The sequence below is a fragment of the Nelusetta ayraudi genome, unplaced genomic scaffold (assembly GCF_046127955.1).
Source record: "Nelusetta ayraudi isolate G7.1 ecotype Tasmania unplaced genomic scaffold, CSIRO-AGI_Nayr_v1 ptg000010l, whole genome shotgun sequence".
NCBI lineage: Eukaryota > Metazoa > Chordata > Actinopteri > Tetraodontiformes > Monacanthidae > Nelusetta > Nelusetta ayraudi.
In genome coordinates this window covers 1026314-1040904 of record NW_027466060.1, presented here as the reverse complement: position 1 = coordinate 1040904, position 14591 = coordinate 1026314, and the positions used below count along the sequence as shown (strand labels likewise).

At 48.6% G+C, this 14591-nt stretch overlaps 1 protein-coding gene across 3 annotated transcripts in view; it reads left to right on the top strand.

Moving 5' to 3' along the window:
• The window catches only part of fam222aa (family with sequence similarity 222 member Aa), a 53862-nt gene extending 43071 nt beyond the window's left edge, over positions 1–10791 (top strand). For all 3 annotated transcript variants that reach the window (XM_076019536.1, XM_076019537.1, XM_076019538.1), the window contains one exon: positions 7210–10791. In XM_076019536.1, coding sequence (XP_075875651.1) covers positions 7210–8744 — 1535 coding nt within the window. In that variant the 3' untranslated portion in view covers positions 8745–10791. The remainder of the gene's footprint in view (positions 1–7209) is intronic.
• The last annotated feature ends 3800 nt before the right edge of the window (positions 10792–14591 follow it).

Here is a 14591-nt window from a genome sequence, read left to right as displayed (position 1 = left end):
TCCATTATGCATTTGTTTGAGGATTATGATGACACAAGCAGCTGTGAATTCAGACGGCTGTATCCGCTGAGAAATCACAGCGCTTTTGATTTTTATCTTTGCAATTATAGATAGCAAAAAAAAAAAAAGGGCTGACAAATAATTGCCATGATTTTCATGCCCCCCCACCCCCGCCACCCAGCCTCCCACCCCCTCCACCTCTCGCTGTGCTGCTGCATGGAAGAAAATCAACCTTGAGATGAACAGAGGGAGATGAGTGTTCCTAAAAATGGCTTTTTCTGATATCAGGCGAGCAGCAGGGTTCCCTTTCCCCTAACGTGCACTTGAATTGATTAGCACTCCGCACTGAGGGCATATTCAACATGTCTGCCCCGCTCACCCCCTGCCGGGCTGCTCTGCCCTGTTGATCAGGGCCTCATGCGTGCCCCCCCCCCCCCCCCCCCATCCTCAGGAAGCTCCTGCGGGGCACCGAGGCTTTGATTGACTGGCGGCCCGGTCGGCAGGATGCCTCTATTATTATCATCTCTACCTCTGCGGCGGCGGGGGGGCTGGCGGGGGGGCGGTGGGGGGAGAGGGGGTAGTCTGATGTCCAGGGGGTCTGGCCGACAGCTCCCGCTTTGTGTGCCCGATAGTCAATTAGAGGCAGCGCGGCGCCGGCGGAGACGAGTGGGATGCGGGGTTAATTGCAGAGGACCAAACAGCTGGCTCTATCAGGGCCCATTGTGTTTGCAGCAGTTGTCACGGCAATTGAGGCCCCGGCTGTAATCGCTGACTAATCAGCCCTGTGCCAGATGACACCTCCATTAGCACAAGGCAGGTATTGTTCAGGATGTGGAGCTCCCTCTGCCCCCCCCCCGCCCCCCCAAACCTTCAACCCTAGCCACCCCCCCCCCCCCACAACCATACATCCATACATCCGTCCGTCCTTCTTTTTTACGGCGAGCTAACGGCGGCGGGCAGAGGATGTCCCCGGCCCCCGATTCTATCCGCTAAGCGCTAAACAATGGCGGCGGGTCAGGAGTTCCTCGCTGGAACAATGCTGCTGAGGCTGCCCTTTCAGGAATGCACGTTGGCCAGGTTAAACATTCCTCCCGTGCGGAGGGGATTCGGACCGTTTTGCCCGTGAATTATTAATCCGATCGCTGTTGTGTTCAGGGCGAAGAATTTATTATCATGATAAAAACAAAGCACTAATAAAAGCACGGGTCCGCTCAATGAACGTGGCCGGTTGTTAAAATAAAGCATGCTGGGGAGCGGCTAATTTAGTTTCGCTCACTACTCTGAATGAGGGCGCCTCCCACTTTCTTTCGTATTTCTGTTCCGTTCCGTTCTCCCCGCTGCTGTTTACTATGGAAGAGGATTAGAGCCACAAGAAGGGAAAAACATTAAAATAGAAGTTCTTTTTCCAAGTTTCCAATTCGGGAATGAAGTTGAATAAAATCTAAATTTTGCAATTCATGTCAACGTGAAGTCAAAATGTTAAGAACAAAGTAGAAAGCATAGTTGACAGGCTCTGTGTGCAAGTCTTGTGGAGAAACTTCTGTTTTCGCCAGATCTGTGGGGAGGGATACACCTGTTTTCGGCAGTTTACTTTTAACTGTGGGTAACTGGGTCAATTCAGCATCCGTATCAATGATCTCAAGATTTCCACTTTATTCACAAAATGTGTTTGCGTCAACCTTATTCACGAAATGTCATCTTTATTCATATCATTTTTTTACGAAATTTCAACTTTATTCACGAAATTTCAACTTAAAACTCAAAATGAAAACTTCAATAAAAAAATCTCCTTCCTGTAATATTTTTTTCTCTCCTTGTGGCCCTAAGCTTCTTTCGTAGTTCACCGCCGGAGCTGACGACAAGCGGGTTTTGTTTGTTTGTCCGCTCGGTGGAGTTAATGTGCACCGCGCACTTGTTGTTCTGCGTGAACTTTAGAGAAAACCAGCCGAGTACTGCCCTCCACGCCCCACCCCCCACTCTCCTCTCCTCTCCCCTCCTCGGCCACAGCGCTCACCAGCCCGGTGCCTGGTCAGTGGGGGATCAAAGCGTGTGGTAAGTGGGGATGCAGTGCTCACAGGAGTGAGTGAGAAAAAATGCCCTGGGCTTTTTTGATGTGCCGGAGCATTTTCTCCACTAATAAGAAGAAACTTCTGCGACCGGCTTGTAATTTTAGAACTCTTGCAGCACTAATAAACGGGGAGCGAGTGCATTTCAGGCACTTCTCTCTGACTCCCTTCCAACGTCTGCTTACTCATTTAAACCTCTAATTAAAATGCAAAGCATTGGCATGGTCCTCTGGATGTGCCGCTGCGCTCTCTGACTCCCTATCTCCTCTCGTCTTTTTTTTTCTCCATCCCACCCCCGCCCCGCTCCCCTGCCGCCGCCACCACCAGCACCTCACCTGACTCCCTGCTCTCATATGCTCTCCGACTGCCGTTGCCTCCGTGTGATCAACGCAATTTGACCCCTCGCTCGGGAAGAAGTGCACAGAATTTAATGGATTTTTTACAGTCTAATCTAACCAGTTCTCTCTTTATTGCTGTTTTGCACCCAGTGGACCTCATCCGCTCCACCACCACCACCACCACCATCATCATCACCTCCCCCTCCAAACCCTCCTCCTCTGCTCCAGCACCAAGGAAATTAGTTCATCAGAATTCAAAATGTACCGCTGGCTAATTAAAGGAGTGTTAATTGAGTGTTCAGAATTGGGTACCCCCTTCACCAAACTCGCTCTCTCTCAGACACACACACACACACACACACACACACACACATACATATACATGGCACACATGCAATCACAGTGACAGCGCGGGGTACACCAAGGACGTCGCGCTCGGGGAGTTTCATGCCAATCAAACACGGAGAGAAAGGAGAGTGCCCGTCCTCGGAGCGAAATGGGATTTCTAGATCATATCGTGGCCTAACTGGCGCTTGGGTCCGGCAGCGCGACGCCGTGCTATCCAATCCGAGGGAGCCCTCACTATCTCTTTCCAACCACTGGAGAGTGCAACTCTGCACAGATAGCCTCTCTCTCTCTCTCTCTCTCTCTCTCTCTCTCTCTCTCCCTCTCTCTCTCTCTCTCTCTCTCTCTCTCTCTCTCTCTCTCTCCCTCCCTCTCTCTCTCTCTCCCTCTCTCCCTCGCTGCGTGCGTCGTGCTAATGAGGGGTGGCATTTAGAGATGTGCCGCCCTGACACATGGGCATTGTGTGCCAGGCACTGGGTGATTAAGGACGAAGGTCAGCCCATTAATTGCCTCTCCGCCATCTCCACTCCCCGGCGCGTGATTCCCTCAGAACTAATGCATCTGTTTGCCTTCGGCTTTTATCTCCTCCCCGACGCGCTTCAATCGTGCTCTCCAGTTTGTTTACATTCCTTTCAAGTGAAAGTTCTTTTTTTTTTTTTTTTTCGCCCCCCCCCCCCTCCTCCCCTCTCTCAACTGCCGCCACCACGCATTGCGAAATAAAAGTGCCAGCCCAGGTCCCCCCCCCCCACCCCCCAACCCCCTGTTCATTGACTGCTAGCGGTTTTCGATGCGAGCGTGCGCTCGTCGGTGCACGTACGTAGCCTCCTCCTCCCAGGAAGGAAGGGAAAAAGGCATATTCTTCCATCCCCGGGGGAAATAATTAATCCTTACAAGGCTGTCGCATGTCGAAATGAAGCGAGTGTGAAGCATTTAGCCCAGGAGGCATTGCAGGCTGTCGCCCGCACAGGCACCTGTTGTTGTCCCTGCCCTACATTTCATGAGAGAGTGCTGAGCAGAGAATAACAACATGCTCCACTGATGGCAAATGAGACACGCGGCTGCAGATGCAGGTTGTGTGTGTGTGTGTGTGTGTGTGTGTGTGTGTGTGTGTGTGTGTGTGTGTGTGTGTGTGTGTGTGTGTGTGTGTGTGTGTGTGTGTGCGAGCGCGCGTGCAAGTCTACGCTGTCTTTTTTGTTTTTTCCCCCCTTCTCCTTTCCTGTTATCACGCGTTGTGTGTTTACATGCAAGACCGCGCCGAAGTCTGTGCACAGGTGCAAGGAAGCCCCCCCCACCCCCCACCCACCACCTCCCCCTACCGCCGCCTTATGAGGAGGTTAGGGCTCCTACAAAGGAAGCAGTGTTGGCAGCTTCCGAGGGTGTTTATCAGGCAGCACCATCTGTATGCCGCTGCTCACAGCTATGATCAGCGCATACTAAACCAATAAGTCACACCAAGGCAAAAAAGCACCCCCCCCCCCCCCCCCCAAAAAAAAAAAAAAAACGACTCTCTCTCCCTTCCAACCTCCGTGTCCTCACTTACAGACTTAGAAGCTCTGGAAAGGGGAGCGATGTGAAGACCCAAGTGTAGGAGTGCGAGAGTAAAACGCGCACCCTGGTTTGCGGCCACTCTTACCGTAATCAACTTTGCCATAAATTTCAGACCGTGGAACTTTTTTTTTTTTTTTAAAGAGCAGGCTGGAATCAGAAGCATCCAGATGCTCATTTGCCTCCTCCTCCTCCTCTTCTTCCTTTATGCCTGTGGACTCTAATAACCGGAAGCCTTTGTGGAGCTGAGATGGGTTTTGTAGGCCTGAAAGGCCTCTAATCCCTGTGGCCTGTGAAGTGTGAAACCCTTTGATGCCAGGTTGGTGTGCCAAAGGCTCTGCCTATTGACAAACTAGGGCCAAGCTGGGAAAAGACGGAGCGAGAGGGCTTTCTCCTGCTTCTCGGCAGCGAAGCGCAGGCTCAGGCACGGAAAATATGGACTCAGTCAGTGAGAAGGAATAGAATTAGCCACCCTTTAATGAATTTCCTGGCTGTTTTTCTAGTTGTTTTCCTCATGTGGCAGTAATTAGTTGGAATGATGGGCATATTGCAGCTGGGGGCTTGTTGGGGCGGCAGGGCACAGGCCCTTGATATGCCTGAAAGCCAAGTATCTTTCCTCATTTAGACCATGTGATGATCAAAGAGCGTCTTTTTTTTTTTTTTTTTTTTTTTTTTGCCCTCATGTAAAGAAGATCAGAAAAAAAAATATGCTGCCATTCCATTTGCATGTGGATCAGCAATGTGCTTTGAAATGAGCATGTTTTTCTCTTCTGAGCAAATTAAATAAGTCTTCTGTCAGTTTCCCACTGCAAGTCAGAGAACATCAAAGCAAATGGCATCGCTGTCACCGGGGAAGCGGCGCTGTGCCTCAGTGAGGTTGGCGAGATCTTAGATAGGCTGGCCTGGCACTCTCAGTCCACACCATTAGTTTGGCACCAGGTTGTCTCACCCTAATTAAAACGGAATCATTAAAGATGGGATGCTTTTGGAAAAACAAAACAAAAAAACAAATTCAAAGTTTAATTGAAACTGTAATGTTTGGTTTTGAGGTGCAGGGGGGAGAGGCAGAGATGACCCAGCTCATTAAAATTGTCTCCACTCCAGATTTGGATGGGGGATATTCATAATATCTATCCCCCTCTGTTAAATTCCCAATTTATTTTTTTTATGATATGGATCTTGTAGATTTAATCATTTTCACAGTTGGAGACCCACAGGGTTGTTGAAATGAACTCCATGCTATCAGTAATGGGAGCAAAGAAATGAGAATTGTGACTACTTGACTGTGGAGTCTTTCTAAAATGATTTTGCGATGGCTGAGGAAATGAAGTGAGTCCTAGTCACAGCCCACACAACCCGGCAGACTCCTTAGGTTGCCGGGAATTTTGCTGACGGCAACATTTGTGCCACTTTTTTTTTTTTAGCGGAGTTTGTTAGCTTTTGCATGAAAAAAAAAAAAACCCCGCCGTCATTTTTAAGAGGGTTGCAAGTCATTTGTGGCGGCTGATGTATTGCTTGTAAATTGAGTTCTTTTTCCAACCCCCACCCTTTTTGTTACACTGAGCTAAGTAGCCATGAAATTGCCTGAATAATGTCGTTTAAATCCAATCTCACCGCGGCACCTCACCTCCGTGCCCAGCCCCCAAACAATGACACATGGTGGGGCTTTTAGAAATTGCCATTTTCCTGTTTGCCACCTCAGTTCACAATGGCCAAGCCTTGGCTCATTGAGCGAGTGCCGTCGCTAGTCTCAGTCGCCACTTTCGCCAGCGAATTGAATTTTCAGATTGGATTGGTTTCATATGGCCAACACTTCCAACCACTGACAGGTCACCATATTTACCTGCCTTCCTGTCTCTCCTGTTGTGTGTCGCTGTAATTTAAATCAGAAAAATGTGACATCAATCTCTATCACACACATACACACATATGCCAACTGTTCACTCTTGAGTCCTGAAAATTTGAATAAAATTTGTCCGAAATATCTCACTAATGCAAACCATTGGTAAGCCCAATGTTTTACTTATTTGATCTCGACAATGACGTGCCTCTGGTCCTTTAAAAGGTTTTTCAACCCTGTGTTTGGCTGCCAACCTTTTGTTTTTAGTTTCATGATTGACGAGGCTTGCAAATAGCTTCACCGCAGCGTTCTTGACTTGGCCTGACATAGTTAACTTTAACCAGGTTAGCCAGATTATGTCTCTCTGACTTCATGGAGGTCTCCTCACGTATTGCGATTGAATAACGTGGAAACTCTCCAGCCATGGCTAAGAGTCAGTAATTGACACCACTTCGAAATCTCCAATGTGCCACTGCAATTAAACAAGCCTTCTTCCCTCCCTCATCCCTTCTTGCCTGGTATCCATGGCTAACCCAATTCAATGCCAAAGAGAGTCCGAATTAATTTCACAATGGACTGATTTAACAGCGCCTAAGGTCCCAGACTTTGACAGAATGAGTTTTTAAAAAGGTCCTTTTGTCTAGGGATGAACTTCCACAGGAGGGTGTGAAAGGGAGATGAAAAGAAAGCTGCAATAAATGAGGGAAGTGGCTGAACATAAATGAACCCGAGCACTGACTTGCAATTTGTAAACTCCATTTGTGTTCATCCTGCTGTGTTTCTGCCGCTCGCTGCTGGTTCTACTCTCCAGCTTTTGTGAAACACAGACACAGCCTGTTTCAGATGTAGCCACTGAACTGCTGCCAGGTTCGTGCTGCTAGAGCGGAGTCGTGGTTATTGCAATTGATTGATTGATCTAACTTTGTGGCTGCTACTGCTGACGGCTCCTCCAATATGTCTCATAATTAAACCCCTGGTCTGCTTTTCTGTTTCGCAGAATTCACTCTCCCTGTTTGTTTCCTGGCCCGACACAATCAGTTCTGTTCTCATACTCGGCTCCTCTGTGTCTTTGCAGGTGATGTGGTGGCACCGATACACTCTCCACGTTACCCCACGGCGGCAGAACTCGACGCCTACGCCCAGAAGACGGCCAACAGCCCTCTGTCCATTAAGATCTTCCCCACTAACATCAGGGTTCCGCAGCACAAGCACCTTAACCGGACTGTGAATGGATACGACACCACGGGGCAACGCTACAGCCCCTACCCGCATCTCCACACCGGGGGCTACCATGGACTTCTCGCCATCGTCAAGGCCTCGTCGTCATCCTCCTCCTCCTCGTCCTCGTCGTCAACATCCACTTTTGTCCCTTCCAAAGGCGTTCTCAAGAACTCTGAAGGCAGACGGACTAAGCTCTCTCCAGCCCACATAGCTGTTGCCCCATATCCACCCCCTAGTAGTAGCACTTTAGCCGGCGGCCACGGCCAAATGGTGTACCACACCGGGCCCTCCAAGCCCCCGGAAGGCCCTGGACTGGCGGTTCCTCCCAACGTCACTGTAGCTGGCTCAGTGATCCCCGTCACGGGAGGCCGAGGCCTGGCCCTGCCCGCACAGTCCAACCTGCCATCCATCCAGAGCATCATTTACCAGATCAACCAGCATTGCCAGGCGCAGGCCCTGCAGCAGGTGTGCCAAGGGGCTGCCACCGCGCCATCCAATTCCAGCCCCTGCAAGCAGGGCGCAACAGTCATGGGGCTTTCCTCGAGCTCCTCGGGTGGAGGCTACGTGGTGGGAATGGCTCCCCAAGCCAACATGGTGTACACTGGGCCCGGCCTGCCCGCTCAGAACGCCGAGGCTATGAAGAGCGGCGTGTACACAGATGGCATGGACTACATCCTTTGGCAGAAACATCAACAGCAGCAGCAGCAGCAGCAGCATCAACAGCAGCAGCAGCAGCAGCAGCAGCAGCAGCAGCAGCAGCAGCAGGCTGTGCTACGCATGTACAGCGGCGGTAGCGGAGGTGGAGGCGCCATCAGTAAATCCCCCGAAACCTGCCTCCCAGGGGGCGGGATTATGCCGGCTCAAGTGTCCTCCTCATCCTCGAGACCTTATCACCTTACAGTGAGCGCCGGTGGAGGAGGGGGACTGGACAAGGTCAGCTCCTCCCCTTTGAACTGTGTGGGTATGCATGGAAATTTCTCAGTCGGTCAATACTTTGCCCCGCCGTGGAACAGCGTGCTGGTGACGCCCGACAGTGACTGCTACAACCCCCAGGAGCTCCTGGGCACCTCCACGGGAGGAGGAGGAGGTCCGGCCACGGGCCACCGAGACATGGGCTACCCCCATCACCATCACCTCTACCACCACCACCACCATCACCACCACCCCGCCATTGACAGCGGAGGAGGCTTCTGCTGCAGCCTGCCCAGCAAGAGCATGTGCAACACGTCGGTCCTGAGCAGCAGCCTGCAGTCTCTGGAGTACCTGATCAACGACATCCACCCGCCCTGCATCAAGGAGCAGATGCTGGGCAAAGGCTACGAGACTGTGTCTGTGCCGCGGCTGCTAGACCACCAGCATGCACACATCCGCCTCCCTGTTTACAGATAGAGAGGGTTGGGGGAGAAGAGTGGCGGAGCGCACAAGAATCCAGAGGATTTGCGTCGGAAACTCGAGACTGAAAGAGCAGGAGTCATTTTCCCGGGTACCGATCGTTAAGAGTGGCGCTGCTTTAACTAGTGTGGGAGCTCGGAGAAGAGCGCTTTTGTTTTGCTGTGTGAACCCCGAGGTTTGCTGGTGGCTTTGAGGCAGTGTGGTGGGGAATGGGGAATATGGAAGGCAGTAGCGAATGCCACTGGGAAAGAAAAGGGATTTCAAGATTCTCCAGATGTTCCGTGGTGTGGTTTGCCAATAGGAATTATGAATTGATTTATTTTCATGCTTTTTTTTTTTTCCTTCAGTTGTTTCACTTGCCTGAACTTCATTTTTTTTCTGATGAGAATCCTAGGTTGATGTGAAGTGCATACACCACTCGTATCCCTTTTCCAGATACTAAGGCAGAAGCTACTGTGTAGGTTGTCACTGAATTGTCTTAAACGGTTTGGGGCGGAAACAGTACATAAAGAAACATTCACATACATACAGATCCACACATGTACTGATACATAAGACGGTGTATAGGCAGTACTTTTGGTGGGTATGCACAAGTATCAGAAGATTAAATAAAAAAGGATAGTAAGATATTAGTTACTATTGCTGTTCTAATTGATACATAAATTGCACTGCTTGAATCTTGTTAACTTTGAAGTTTGGAATTGGGTAGTTTGGATATGATATATTTAAGAAACTTGAAAAACTTGAACCTATTTTTTGTTGTTTTATATATTTGTAGGTATATTATATGCATCGGCTGCTATGGGGAAAAGTATCTCTAATGCTTTTTTTATTTTTTATTTTATTTTTTTTCTTTCCCTTTTTTGTTTTCATGTTAAAATAATTTCTCCTCAAGCTGATGTGCAGTTTCTTATGTCCTGGTGTGAGGCATATAGTCGCTGCTTTGGTTCTGTAAGAACCTGGTCGGAAAGCTCCTTTTCCTAACCAACACTGGAATCTACAATAAATCTTGAAAAACTTATTTAAAAAGAAATTGTTGCAAAAAAACATACAAGGAAAAAAAAAAGAAATGTTACAATGAAGAATGTGATTGGGAGGTTATCTATGTAACCTGATGTGTCTGTTTTTTGTGTGTATGCGGCTGAGTGCATGCGCGCGTGTGCATTATATTTTTTTGTGTTCTTCAAAATCCTCAGACTTTTTTCTTTTTCGCTCAGTTGTATCAACACAAGGTTTCTACAGGCCCATTTCGAACATGTCAAAGGTAATCATTTTAAAATCCCACCCTTTTTAATTGATGTTTTGGATCTATATTTTCTTGAAACCTTAGCTAGAGCTCAAGCTCTCACCACGTGACTACTGGACTTACAGTGCTTCATTACCTCTGTCAAAAGTCACCATAAGTACAAAAAGAGCTGGCAACAATAATCGCCTTGATCTGGGGGAGGAGGGGGGTGGGGGGGGGGTTACTTTTTACCCCTGATCCTGCAAAAAAAAAGAAAAAAAAGAAGCAAACTAAAACAATCACGCCGTGAACCTTCCTCAGATAAGAAGGGGCTCGCTACTTTTCCTTGTCCATTTCAGCCCTGGCTTGGGGTTGCGTTTTAGCCTGGGTCTTCACTTGACGATTCAGAGCAGCGAAATATTTATAATGACTGTGAGATTCCCTTGAATGTACTGCACTTAAAATTACTGCAATGTTTTATTGCCTTGTGGGACTCATGTGAAAGAGGAAAAAAAAACTGGATCAGTGCGAGCAGTCCTCTGCTCTTAAATTAGCATTTCTTTTTGTCCGTCAAATTTCAATAGGAAATTGAATTTAGTAACTGGAGAGAGACAGAGCTTTGTGGCGGGGGGGGAAATACTGGCATCAGTCTAGATTTATGAAGTGCAATTATTATGACTGTATTAACATTTTTCTCTGAGCTTACACCAAAAAAATGTAAACTACAGTTGTCAATACATTCCCTATGTACCCACATCCCTAATTCCCTACCCCCTTTTTTTCATTTTGAGGTGTAAAATAAATTTCTTTAAGAATATATTCAGAGGCCACATCTTGGCTTCGACGTCTGTCATTATTTTTTATTTTTTAATGCATGTCCACACGAAGTCAGGGGGAAATTGGTCCCTTGTTTTGGCAGCCCTGTGTGATGTTGTTCCCTTTGCTGAACTACAGAATCCACCTTCACTGGGAAAAACCCAGCATTTTTCAATTGATCTCGTTTTTTCCAATGTGTAAGTCGTCCAAAGAAAAGGGGCAGATACTTTTATTAGAACAAAAGCAAAACAAGAGAGGAATTGCTTGTAAATGAAGAGGATAAAGCTTGCTTTGATCATTTATGGTCCATAAATAGACCAGTTTTTTCCTAACGATAACCCCTGCTTAATCTTAACTAAGCCTTAAAGAATGAGCTAATGGTGTTTGTAGACACACTATTCTGTTTGAAAGCTGACAAAGATTGCAGTCGAAAGAATAGCAAGCCCCCCTGGCTAGAATGTGCACAGTAAGCCTCCTTAACATTCCAGTGAAAATTTTTTCATGTTGTTTCAACAGCTTAATACCCTGGCCACAGTGTGATTCCAGCATATTTTCTGTCTTGTAGAAATATTTTGACAGATTTACAGATATATCCCGTCCCTAAATCCCCTCAGTTTGGCTTCTGCATCCAAGCATTAAACCCTGCCGCATGACGTTGAAGGGAGGAGGAGACACTTGGGTTTCTGGTGTCTGGCCTTTCCCACCACTGGAGGTCTGAGGCACCAGGCCTCTCTTGCTAATGGGAATATTGGGTGACGCCTGGCTGCTGGACACTGCCAGTTCAGAGTGTTCACTCGCTCGCAGGGTTTGAAATCAAACCCTTTTCAAATAGCGAGGGATTTCCTTTGGGTTACTGAGAGAAGCCTCGTTTGGAGCCAAGTTAAGCTGGATAAAAACGGGAAATGACACAAAATAAGGGAGCACCCCCCCCCTCCTCCCTCAACAGGAAAATTTAATTTCCTTCCATTTGGTCGTGTTTGATATAAGGTGGTATTACGCTAGTCACCATCCAGGCTCAGCGGCTGTATTTTTTACTGTGCAGGCTCCAAATTGTCTGTCCCCTGGTCCTTAATACACATTAACGACCTCCTATTGATGGGCTGTGTCTCAGGCCTGTGACTCTGGTCCATTCCACAGTTCCCAATTTGGACAATGGACGCTTAGCTCATATTAGGATAATAGAATTAAATTTGAAATAGATTTGTTGCCTGTGCTGATCCATTGCGCGGCTCGCTCTGCTGCGGAGGCAGCGAGTGGCATATGGCGTGTCATTATCTAAGTCCCCCACCACCCACCCCTGCAAACCCCCCCACCCCCCCACCCCTTTGGCCAGGGCCAACAGGGTTCAGTGGTGCTTAAACAAACTGAAGGTTAGGACTGGCTGACTGGCTGACTGGCTGGCATTGAAGGGGAGGACGGCAGGGTTTTGCCGGGGCGCGGGGGATTGTGTGTGTGTGTGTGTGTGTGTGTGTGTGTGTGTGTGTGTGTGTGTGTGTTTGCGTGCATGTGCGAAAATCACAGAATCGGCGGCGTCTCGGAGGGCCGCAGCCGCCTGTGCCATGGTGCCTGCGCTCAGAGGCCTACTTTAAAAGCTGGGCTGTGTTTGATCGAGGGGATTTGTTTTTCTGTTGGATTATACATGGTCGCTCCCCGCCTGGCTGAGGGGCCCTGCGCAATGTGGCAGATCTCAGTAGAAGACGGGGACGCGAGCGGGCGAGCGAGGAGAGAGAGAGAGAGGGAGGGAGAGAGAGAGAGATACGGTACGGGGGAGGGATTTTGGGGTCAGGAACGCCTCGAAGCATCAGTAATCAGGATAATTGCGGTGTTCCTGGTGCTGGTTTCAGCCTCCCCTGTTTTTGCTCGGCGGCCTCATATTCAAATTCAGGCTCGGAGCGAGTGGCATTCCTCCTTATTGTGCCTCAATTTAGCAAATTCTAGTAACCCCAACCCGAATTAATAACCTCACGTGGCCCAGGGAATGGAAACGCGGCGCCGCTGCAACGCATGCGTCCCGACGGAGAGGGAAAGTTTAATCTTTAATTTACCGCCGCGGCTGCCGACTATCGACTGCTGTCACGTTCTTCAAGGGCAGCGAGGCGCTGACAAGGATATCCTGGGGGCAAAGTGCAGGGGAACTGACTTATGCGGGCTGTAAAAATCCCCCGCTAAGTCCCAATAAGTCTGCAAAGACCCTTACCCAGTGCAAAGGTCCACTTGCATATTATGCACCTTAAATACGGCTGAGAGGGTAAAGGAGAGGACAGGCCCGCTCGCACGGCAAGAGAGGGGGAAAATAAAGGCAGCTGCTCGCTCCGTCGAGCCTTGGCCTCGCTTCCCTGACATACAGATGACAGAGGGGGGTCGGTTGCGGGGCAGTTCGCTGTCTCTGTCTCTGCCGCAACTCTTTGGTCAACCTCAGCCCCGTCCCCCCCCCCCCCCCCCCCCCGGCTGCCCTTGGGGCCCCTGGGGACCCTCGTCTCCGGGTTCCTTCCGAGCATCGCCTCCTTAGCGTCTGCAGGAGATAAAGTCCCGAGGCCCAGTCGTCTCCGCTCAGCTCCCACCTAGCAAGCAGATACTTTAATCGATAGTACAGACGCTCCCCGACGAGGCTTGTATATTTAACCTGGCAGTCTTTACTCGAGGCCGAGGCTTTTTGCGCGATATGTCATCGGCCATTTGTCGTATTCTGCCGCGGAGTCGGGTGACACCGAGGGAGGGGGAACAAACGCAAGCCGGGTCGCACGTGAGCGCGTGTCACGCTGTTCTTTTGGGATTTTTTTGGCATTTAACGGGCTAAAAATCGGCACAGATCACACGGTAAATCAGCATGTTTTTAATCCCAAAGGCACAGCTTTGGATGTCGACATGGCACAGCAGCAGGTTGTGAAGCTTTTTCTTTTTTCTTTTTTTTTTTTTCTTCCCTCACCCCCTCCAGCTTCATGTATGTTCAGCTGAAAAATCTTTTTTTGGCCTCCAAATATTCATGTAGTCGACGTGATGGATCTATCCCTGCATCCAATCTCAATAGAAAAGTCTGGGGATTTTGCTTATTCGTTTTTCTATCTTGTTTCTTTTTACTGTCTGTGTGTGGCTCTCAGAATGTTCCTGTGGACAAACAGGGCTGTGTTTTCTCGCCCCCCCGTTGCTCCCTCCCCTCCACCCTCGCCGAATGATCTCAATTGCGCCAACGCTGCCAAAGTCTGAGGGTGCCGCAACCTTGAGAAAATCATATATATGGAAATGGGAAATCTATAAAGCATCTCTCTTATTGTTTTCCCTGCAGTCTTGTATTTATGTTTGGAAAATGATTTTGTCTCCTCAGGATGAAAAAAAAAAAACTGTAAAGAATACCTTGTTTTTTTTTTTCGGGAAAATGATAATATATGAGTCTTAGATTTCGAAATAAGAAGTCTGAATATTGAAAAAAAAAAAAAAAAAAAGCTGTAAAATCCTTTAGTCGTGGGGTTTTCAACTTTTGAATGTGCCTACAGCCAAGCATCCCGGTGATTGCTTACCTTCTACCCTCTCTGCAGTTCTGCAATCTCCCCCCTAATCTCCCACAACCATCATCTTCAATTTGCTGAAACTGCCACTGCCCCCCCCCCGACCCCAACCCCTCCATCCCGACGACCACACTAGATATTTTTGTCTGTTCCCCCGCTTTTTTTTTTTTTTTGTCAATCTCAGGACTGAATTTTCTTTTCTTTTATTGTAGATGGTTGGTTTTCATTTGACCTCTCCTCTCTTATGTATTATTGTTTGACATAAATAAAGCATAACAACTTCTATGTCGCTGTGTCTTC